The sequence below is a fragment of the Alexandromys fortis genome, unplaced genomic scaffold, assembly GCF_014885135.2.
Source record: "Alexandromys fortis isolate MF-2015 unplaced genomic scaffold, M_Fortis_MF-2015_v1.1 scaffold_264, whole genome shotgun sequence".
In the NCBI taxonomy this organism is placed as follows: domain Eukaryota; kingdom Metazoa; phylum Chordata; class Mammalia; order Rodentia; family Cricetidae; genus Alexandromys; species Alexandromys fortis.
In genome coordinates, this window is record NW_026068140.1 from 1,218,572 (window position 1) to 1,228,780 (window position 10,209).

The 10,209-nt window shown below is 47.7% G+C and overlaps 1 protein-coding gene across 1 annotated transcript; it reads left to right on the forward strand.

Moving 5' to 3' along the window:
* Positions 1 to 1,804: 1,804 nt before the first annotated feature.
* On the forward strand, positions 1,805 to 10,005 carry Calcoco1 (calcium binding and coiled-coil domain 1). Its single transcript, XM_050126740.1, has 7 exons — positions 1,805 to 1,902; positions 4,210 to 4,389; positions 4,645 to 4,747; positions 5,513 to 5,703; positions 7,146 to 7,304; positions 7,589 to 7,737; positions 9,864 to 10,005. Exons 2-7 carry the CDS (start codon positions 4,234 to 4,236, stop codon positions 9,988 to 9,990), a joined length of 885 nt encoding a protein of 294 aa, XP_049982697.1. The 5' UTR covers positions 1,805 to 1,902; positions 4,210 to 4,233; the 3' UTR covers positions 9,991 to 10,005.
* The last annotated feature ends 204 nt before the right edge of the window (positions 10,006 to 10,209 follow it).

The following is a 10,209-nucleotide window of genomic DNA, read 5'->3' on the forward strand; positions in this document are numbered from 1 at the left end:
GCATAGCCCCGACACATGCTTGTTGATCGATGTCACTTCCTGTTGCCCTGCGCCTTCCCTGAACATGGAAGCTCAGTGGATATCTATCCTCTGACTGGTACCACTGCTCCTTACAACAACAGAGTCTGAAACCACAGAGCATAGTGTGCTGACTGCTGAAACTTGAACCCTGGATAACCCAGCGAGCTCCTCAGCTGTCCGTGCCTCACTCTTGTATGTAAAATGAGAATAATAATAGGGCCTACATTACATGGCTGTTTAAAAACACTGTAAGCGCCCCCAAATATATAAGTTGTTATTATTTTTAGCTCTTCTTGAGGCTGAGTATTTTTATAGGCTTTAATTCTGATGGAAGACAAAAATGAACATTTGAGACTCGAGTCTTTGGACAGGCTTCATTCTCAGCTCCCCTCCAGCAGCTTGTGCTCATAAATCCTGACTAATGACACAGATATGTCGCCTTAATGTTTGTGCAGCCCAGTGACTTAATGTTTAAAGATGAAAGGCGCCCAAGGACAGCACCAAATACCCTATCCACTACAGAAAACCATGGGAAAGGAGAGGCGCCAGAACCTACTGCAGCAGATGATTCAATCAGGCAGCTAGGAAGAGGACAGCATCCTTAGACTGCAACTGTTTGTGTATTTATTATTTGTGAGACAGGTTCTCCCACATAGCCCACAAACACATTGAAATCTCCAGCATTGCTTTGCTTCTACCTCTTCAATTGCTGGGATTACAGGTGTGTCCACCACACCTCACTTAATCATTTAGAAAATACAGAGACAGGGAGAAGTTTGAACTCTTCAAGGGTTGGAGGTGACCCATAGGAGTGAGGAACGCCCAAGTCCTTAAGTGACTTGGGGTGTGGGAACAGTGTGAATGTTTCACCTTTTCTAAATAAAAAAAAAAAAAAAAAAACCCATAGCAACAACTTGTATACTTGTATTGTTACTCTAATTGACTTAAGCCAGTTAAAAGGCTTGGGCAAACAGGCTTCTCTAAGTAGCTTGTTTGTGAGCTGTGACAGGTCCTACATTATGCCAAGCTCCCTTTTCAACCACGTGCTTCTTATTCCACAGCTCCCAGTCACCACCTCAGGCAATGCACCCTCTCCCTAGACGTAGAAGCCACACTAGGGTAAGCACGTGCAGGTGTGTGTGTTATCAGACTCCTTGGTACAGAAATCCTCACACTGGAACAAGATTAAGCTGTGAGACTTTTTACAAGATCTGTCAACCCTGAGGTCAGAGCAAGTTAAAAATAAAAAAATTAATAACCGTTACCACCACTGTGAGTTCCCCATCCCCAAGGTGATGAGCCAGGGTGTATAGCTCATATCTAGGATCGAGCCTGGCAGAGTTCTAGGGTTTCATAGCCTTAACACTATATGGTTTCTTAAACAAGTGTCTTCTTTTGTAAGTGGATATAACACTACAATCTATCTAGTAAGTAACTTCCAAAGCGAACAAGAAGGCTGTGCTGGAAGTTGCTGTCCCGCTGAAAACACAGTACAGAACGCATTAAAGCCTTCAACCCTATACTAAGCACGGTACGAACCAAAAGCCACCACAAGATCAGCCCGCCCTTCCTGAGGAATCATGGGCCGTGAAGTCCTTTGGTTGCTACACCCTCCTGAACTGCCTGGGAAGTGAGAACTACATCTCCCAGGATGTCACGCTGAGTCTAACACCACCACCCCCAGCCCCGCCCTCTTCCCCGCCCATCGCGCGCAGCCTCCTGGGATTTGTGGTTCTGGAGGTACAGAACTGTATCGTGTCAAGTTACAGAAGAACCACACGCCCCAGAAGCTCTTGCGCCACTCTTCCCCTCCCCTCCTGAAGTCGGGTGCTGTTTTTGTTGTTGGTGAAAGGTGAGGGGAACAGCTGATCCGTCTGTGGGGTAAGAAACTTGGCCTAACTGAGGGTGGGCTTATGTGGGGGTGGTCAGTCCGCTTCTTAGCCTGGGAAAGGCTAATCCGAGAGAACTGTAGGAGAGGACGGTAGGAGAGTTTAGGTTTTAATACTTTACGCACTTAAGAAGCCAGCCCCACGTTTCGGGTGTTGTTGGTTTCAAGGGGGCCTTGAGGGTTAGCCCCCGCATGGTCCTCACTCTCTTGTGAGATCTTCTCTGTAAAGCTCGATCTACTTATAGAAGCTTGAAGGCACTGAAATATTCGCTTAATCTTTTCTAGGCAAGTCGTTGCCCTCACAGACCTTCCCTCTCTCACCCATATCCAAAGATCCAAAGGCCTTTACTGCACTGAGGGGAAAACTTCCAACTTGTAGAATGCCAAAACACTTAGACCTACAGTGGGAAGTGACACGCGCGCGCACACACACAGCTTTTGAACATCGGTAACTGACCACATACACTTTAAGTGTCCAGGACTTTCAGTCACGGAGATTGTTTGCAGCTGTTACAGATTTTTTTTTGTGGGGAGGGAGGGGTTTGTGGGTTCTCGACGCGTGGAGCTTTGTAGACAGTTCACATTCACCCTACCCTCAGAAGAGCTGTGTTTGAAGAAAACAAGCTGGATGTAATGAGGGATTTTTCAGAGATGGAAATAAAAAAAAATTGACATTGAAACAGGTTTAGTCCAGCTCTTTTCAAGGAAGAAATTGTTCGCTTTTGCATTTCTGGCCCACCTTTCTCCCTCCACGGAGTATCTAATTTCTTTTAAAGTTTCTCCCCACCGTCTCAGCCTGGTGTGGGTTTGTGATGTTTGGGGTGTGCATATGACTAGTGAGGGGTGTTGGACACATCAGCTGCACCTGGCACAGGAAGCGGATCTGCAGGCTGGAGAGAAGAGGGCTGCCTCACAGCTCTCGACTGGAGAGTAGTTTATTTTTAAAGTTGACATAAAATGAATTTCATTATGACATTTCAAGCATGTACATCATCTGTTCTTACTCATCTGTGAGTACTTTTGTTTTTGATTTCAGCGTGTTTGTGTCATGTGTATGTGTGTGTAGACACAGGTGTGCAGAAGTCCCAGGACAACCTGGGGAAATCTGTTTGCTCTTACCCATGTAACTCCCAGTGAACTCAAGTTGTCGGGCTTGGTGGCAGGCACCTTTCCCACCAAGCTCTCCCACCCCGTCCTATGCTCCTGATTCTTACCTCTCCTTGCCCACTCCATGGTTTCCAACTAACTCTCCTGGCTAAATTAGAACTTCCTTCCCGCTCCATCCTACCTGTGTAGCCTTTGTCACCAGCCCAAGCGTAGGGCAGGATTTAGACGCTTAGAATTGAGGCTAAGAAGAGCCAGCAGGGAATAGAGAGGGGATACGAGAGTTTAGTTAACATCCAATCAAATCACTGCGTTTCTAGTTCTGCTCTGGGCAAGATGTGGGGGGAAAAAAGAATGTTCCTTGTACGCTCACCCTTTTCTCAACATTGAATGTACATTTCCCCTTCTTGGGGCCCCTTATTTACCCAGTTTCCAACCTGTTCCTGGCCTAAGGGTGGAGCTTTCCTGGCTCCAGGCCCCCACATTCCATCTCCCCACACCCCCACCTTCCTGCTGAATATTTCACTCCACCCTTGAACTACCACCTCCAGAATTTTTGACTTCCTGGAATAGAATTTGAGGGACAGAACTTGTCTTTCCCATTCTCCTCCTCTCTGGTTCTCAGAGGAAAGCCCAAGTGTGCTTTCTTCTGCTTCCGTGGAGTTGATCAGGACCGACAACTTAAGGACGGGTGCGCTAAGATCAGAGGCGCTATAATCAGGATGCTGGTCCCTGAACCATATTCTAGCTCTGAACTCCGTGTCATCAGAGATTAGTTTTTGTTTTGGGGATCTTACCTGGGTACTCTAAGGTCAAGAAGCTTAGGCACATGTAGGGGAGACCTGCTCAGACTGGATTTTCAGTTCCAAAGCCAGAAGGTCCAGGGAGTTGGGTGGAGAAACCAAGAGAATTTGGAACTCCCAAGGATGTTGAAAACTGAATAGGAGGGACAGCCGGGACAGAGACTTGGTCAGTGGGGCAGCAAGAAGGACTAGGAATCAGATAAGTGAGGGCCTGTACGCCCAAAGGTCAACATGACAGGGTGGGGAGTAGACACGGAAGGTAAGACCTGTGCCTCAGAGATTAAGAGTGATACCTTAGGGGTGGAAACCAGGGGTGTCCTGTGTGGACAAGGATTGTGGATCTAGAGGGAAGCTGATGGAAAGACGTAAGTATGCCAACCCCTTTTTCCATAGGACAGCAGGCATCTTGACGGCAGGATGGAAGAGTCATCCCTGAACCGGGCACCATCCCGGGGTGGAGTCAACTTCCTGAATGTGGCCCGGACCTACATCCCCAACACCAAGGTGGAATGTCACTACACTCTGCCTCCAGGCACTATGCCCAGCACCAGTGACTGGATTGGCATTTTCAAGGTATCCCCAGACCTTCTTCTGGCTGAGGCTTTTGGGACACAGGTTGGTTAGAACGAGAGGTTGATAAGGAGAAGGGTGACACCGAAGCCAGACAACATCTGTGTAAAGTTCACCTCCCCACCTCAGCCTTCTCATGCCTCGTAACATACTCCCCAACTTTACCTGAGTCTTAGCATCCTCGGTACCTCTCGTCCAGTCACGCCAACCCTTCTGTCACGAACGAGTGGTGTCTGTCACCACACCTTTCTCTTTCAGGTGGAAGCAGCCTGCGTCCGGGATTACCACACATTTGTATGGTCTTCAGTGCCAGAAAGTACAACCGATGGGTCCCCCACCCATGCCAGTGTCCAATTCCAAGGTATGAAGAAAAATGAGAAACAAATGGCGGAGCCACAGAAGTGGTACTTTGGGAGAAAGTGTTGGGCTAACAGGCATAAGAAGTACAGAGGATGAGGAAATGGGATGCAGGTAACTCCTCACTGCCGGGCCTGATGGTGTTCCGGTGTCATCCCAGCTGCCGAGGAGGCTGGGGCTGGAGAATACCATGAAGCCAGGATATCAGTGCCAGCCTGGGCAACATACCAGACCCCAACTCAAAATAAATAAATAAATAGGTCTTGTGAGACCTTTTAGCAAGTTATCACAGGATTAGCACCTAGCACTTAAAGAATCCCATAGAAGGATGGCTTTAGAGGATGTTTACCACAAACACTCCCAGTGTGGAACAAGGAAAAGTGTGACATCAGAAAAGAGTGGCCTTAGCAGTCTCAAGACCTAGATTTAGACCCCAGCTCTCTGCGTTACAAGCTGTCTGTCACTGAGCAGGCCCTGCCCGTAGGAACGATACAGGGACTTAAGGTGATCTGGAACGATGGTAGGGAGCGTGATAGATGCTGGCACTCATTGAGTGGCCGTTAGAGTCAGCTAACGAGGAGGAGGGAACGAGTTTGAGAAAGAAGGTGGCTGGACACGGAGCAGGAGGAAGCCTGTGCCAAGGACCACTCCCAAGGGAGTGGGCAGTAGGGTAACTGGGTGTCACCTCTCCTCCCCTAGTAAGAAAAGGGACCTGCTAGCCCTTGAGAGCCAGAGGTGATGCTGGGGTTCTGGGCCATTCTTCCCACAGCCAGCTACCTGCCCAAACCAGGAGCCCAGCTCTACCAGTTCCGATATGTGAACCGCCAGGGCCGGGTGTGTGGGCAGAGCCCCCCATTCCAGTTCCGAGAGCCAAGGCCCATGGATGAGCTGGTGACCCTGGAGGAGGCTGATGGGGGCTCTGACATCCTGTTGGTTGTCCCTAAGGCCACTGTGCTTCAGGTAAGAAAAGAAAACAGACTCACTCCTCAGCCAGGGACACCAAGGACAGCGTTATAAGGGCACCTCATGCTTCACTTTCCCGTCTCTGTCACCTCAACTGATGACTTCACTGAGAGTTACCAAAGGTCTGCTCTCCAGAAACTAAGCCTTCACATAGACACAGACGCTACCATTATCGGCCAGTGTAACTCAGACTTCCTAGAACTGAGCCAGCCTTTTCAGAGAGACACTGCCCTCTGAGTCCTACAGGAGATCCACAGGCTGGAGGGAGGCTGAGAACCACCTCTAGCATGGGTAAGGCAGGGCTCTGAGCTATCCCAGCCCGTACCAGAGGTGCTGACACATGGCTCTTTGGCAAGTCAGATGTGACTGCTCTGATCTAAGGTATAGTCACAGGTAGGATAACACACTACATTTTGAACACTTAGTATTTTAACATTTATTTATTTATGTGTATCTGTGTATGTGTGTGTACATATGTATATTTGTGGGTACATACATACCATACCATAACACATGTGAAGGTCAGAGATCAACTTATGGGAGTTATTTCCAGAGTTGGTAACAAGTACCTTTATCAAAGGAGACATCTTGCTGGCCCAGCTGTGGTACTCTTAACCACCACCCTCAGTTACTTTTCCCAACCCAGGTTTGTGTACATGCATGGATACAGAGACCAGAATGGAGTGTCCTAGAATACTCAGGAGCTGGAGTTCTGGGTGGTTGTGAGCTATCTGATGTAGTTGCTGGGAACTAAATTCTGTCCTCTGGCATAACAAGCTGAGCTGTTCCTCTGGCCCTTGTATCTTACTAAGTGAATACTAGAAAATTTAAACTAAAAATGTGCCTTAAATATTTCCACTGGGCATAGAGAAGATTGTTCAGAGCAAAGGGACAAGGCCGGGCAGTGGCAGCACAGGCCTTTAATCCCAGCATTCAAGAGGCAGAGGCCCGTGGATCTCTGTGAGTTCAAGACCAGCCTGGTCTACAAGAGCTAGTTCCAGGACAGGCTCCAAAGTTACATAGAAACCCCTGTCTCGAAAAAACAAAAAAAGAAAAAGAAAAGAGCAAAGGGACAGGGACGGGTATTGGGAAGAGAATCTGAGGAAAGGTGAGGGACAGGGACAGGTAGGGCAGCAGGAATTCTCCAAATGGGAGAGCAGTTGCTCAGAAGGTGGGAGTTAGTAGCCCCTCGGTGATGTGAACAAAGCTCTGCTCTCTGGAGCCAGAGTCTGATGAGATGCATGGACCAGCACAGTTGGAAGATGTTTCTGCCTGCTGCTGAAGTCCTGCAGGACACTGGCCTCACAGCTGACAAGCTCAGGGGTCTGACTAGTAAAGATCTACGTTGGAGATTCACCCAAGTCTGTCTGACTCCATTGAGATAGGTGAAATAGAACCCCCTTGCCTCACAGACACCCCTTCTCCTCATGCTCTTGCAGAACCAGCTGGATGAGAGCCAGCAGGAACGGAATGACCTGATGCAGCTGAAGCTGCAGTTGGAGGATCAGGTGACAGAGCTGAGGAGCCGAGTACAGGAGCTGGAGAAGGCTCTCTCCACTGCCAGGCGGGAGCATTCAGAGCTCACAGAGCAATACAAGGTGCGGGTTGGGGCTGGTGGGGAATGGGGCCTAGACCATGCCAGGAGGAGAAAGGAAAAATGTCAAAGAAATAGGTTTAAGGGTAATGAGTGAGACTAAACTCTAACAGATAAGAGGTATGTTCCTAGTTTGTAATAAGCCTCGGTTCTTTGAACCCTGGCATTAGTCAGGTAACAGTTTCTCCATTCAGCCTTTTCAAGGAAGGTGGCAGGACAGAGGTGAGGGAATCTAATGTTAAGCCTGAGTCTTGCTCTCACCCTCTGTCTTTCTTGCCTTAATTCCAGGCACTCTCTCGGTCCCATGGGGAGCTCACAGAAGAGAGGGACATCCTGAGCCAGCAGCAGGGAGAACATGTGGCCCGTATCCTGGAGTTGGAGGATGATATCCACACCATCAGTGACAAGGTGCTGATGAAGGAGGTGGAACTGGACAGGTACGGGCACCTCCCCGAGGCCTTCACTCTATCCCTGTTCTTCAGCCCTTCACGATCTCATACAGGGAATTCTAGTTAGGAGGGGTTTCTTTCTGCCAGTCCTCTGTCTGTCTCTCCTAATGCTATTCTGTGTTTCTCATCGTCAGAAAGATCAGTTGTATTTATTGTATGGAGAAGCTAAGCAGAATTAGAGATGGGATATTTACAAGAGGAGATTGCATAGGAATGCACAATAAAAATATTGATTTCAGCCTTTGCTGCAGGGCGATGCATGTCCAAAGTTCCATCTTCCAGGGCAACTCAAGCATCACTTGAGTCTATCCTGGGAAGCACAGCAAGACTTCATAATGTAGTCATATAAATACGTATGTATGTATATGTGTTATATATAACCAAATCACAGGAGAATTAGATTCCATCCTTGTTATTGGAAATGATCAATGTCACAGCTCAGTGGTAAAAACACCTCTGAGTGTGTGCAAGGCCCTAACTCCCAGCACTATAAAAAAGAGAGAGAAATGTTTAAGTTCGTGACCCTGGAGCATGACAAAAGATATAAATCACAGAATCTTTTCATTGGTCTGTTTGTTTTTTGAAACAATCTCACTGTGTGGCTCTGGCTGTCCTGGAACTCACTATGTAGACCAGACTGGCCTCAGACTCAGAAATCCGCCTACCTCTGCCTCCTAAATGTTAATACTAAAACCGTGGACCACCCTGCCTAAGTTACAGAATCTTAACACCGAGAGTGACATAGGTACTCTCAGGGCAGCCTCTGTCGGTGTCAAACAGCTGTCGCTTCTGTGTCTATAGAACCAAGCTCTACTCACTGGAGAGGCAGAGGCAGGAAGATCACCAGTTAGACCAGCCTGGGCTGCATAGTGAGTTTTAGGCCAGCCTGGGCTACATGGTGAGTTACAGCCTGAGCTAATGAGTTATAGATCAGCCCAAGCTACTTAATGAGTTACAGACCAGCCTGGGCTGCACAGTAATTTGTAGACCAGCCAGGGCTGTGTAACAGATAAGTTCCTGAAAAGAAAGAAGAAGAAAAAAAAAAAAACCACAGACCACAGTTATCACAGTTACATCCATCAACTAGCATAAATACTGACCAACATCCATGCCTGTCTTTCAGATTCTTTACTATGTCCAACACTCCAAATCTTTTTTTTTTTTTTTTTTTTGAGGCAGGGTTTTGCTGTAGCTTTGGAGCCTATCCTGGAACTTGCTCTTATAGACCAGGCTGGCCTTGAACTCACAGAGATCCCGCCTGCCGCCTGCCTCTGCCTCTTGAGTGCTGGGATCAAAGGCGTGGGCCACCACTGTCTGGCCACTCCAGTTCTTTTGTTTATATCACAGAGTATCAAGTCACTTTGATTCACCTCAGCATTGTTGGTTTTTTAACAACCGCTGTAATCTTTGTGAAGGAAAGAGCAGCTCTGCCGAAGTCTCAGGCAGTCAGGAAAGCATCTGAGAGGTTGCTTCATAACATACTCCCCTTACCCTCGTCAGTACAATATGTCTGTGTTGGCAGAGACACCTGGACCAGGGGTCCACAGACTATGCCTCACATAACCCATCTAGCCTACCACCTGTTCTTACATGATTTGGAGGCTAATGATGAAATAAAAGAATCATAATATTTTATGGTAATGGAAATGATATGATATGTCAGGTTCATTAAGTAAGGTTTTATTGGGCCATGCACATCTTTGTACACACTTTCTGTGGCCTCTCCCAAATCTGCCCTGTCTGATCTATGACAGGTTTAGAATCAATAGTGATTGTCTGTTGTCTTTGAAAGCCTGGATTTTCAACTCTTAATTGAGTGGAAACGGAGCCATTGCTAGAACATCCTGTACAGTGGTCTATAAAGAGGAAGTTGGGCGGTGGTGCACACCTTCATCCCAGCGCTCCTGAGGCAGAGGCAAGTGGATCTCTATGAGTTCAAAGCCAGCCTGGTCTACATAGTGAGTTGCAGGGCATCCAGGATTGTTACACAGAGAAACCCTGTCTCAAAAACCAAAAATAAAAAAGGAAAGAAAAGCAGTTTTTGACTATGCTCTAGAAAATTGCAGGTCAGAGGTGAGGTATTTCAGCCCAGCACTGTTGCCTCATATTGACAGGGTTAGAGACTCAGTGAAGGCCCTGACTCGGGAACAAGAGCAGCTCCTGGGGCAGCTGAAGGAATCCCTGGCAGACAAGGAACAGAGCAAGGTAAGAGATTCCAAGTGGGTTTACTTTCTTTCTTAGTCTTTAAGCTAGTGTTCATTGAGTCCCTTCTAAAAGCTGGGCATCCCTGAGGGTGAAAATGTAAAGGAGACCCTGCGTATTCTTTCCTCCATGGTGCACTGCCTGCCCAAATCACAGAGTGTCACAATAAAAACCTAATCTAGTGCCACAGGGTTCCAGAGAGGTGGATGAGAACACATCTCACTGGGCTTGAGAAGCAACTGTCAGAGGATCCCTGCA

Bases quoted from the DNA above. Each gene is read 5' to 3' on its own strand.
- Calcoco1 (XM_050126740.1), top strand. From the start codon at position 4,234: ATGGAAGAGTCATCCCTGAACCGGGCACCATCCCGGGGTGGAGTCAAC. The intron at 5,704-7,145 runs GTAAGAAAAGAA...ATGCTCTTGCAG, and splicing joins CTAAGGCCACTGTGCTTCAG to AACCAGCTGGATGAGAGCCA. The intron at 7,738-9,863 runs GTACGGGCACCT...TCATATTGACAG, and splicing joins AAGGAGGTGGAACTGGACAG to GGTTAGAGACTCAGTGAAGG.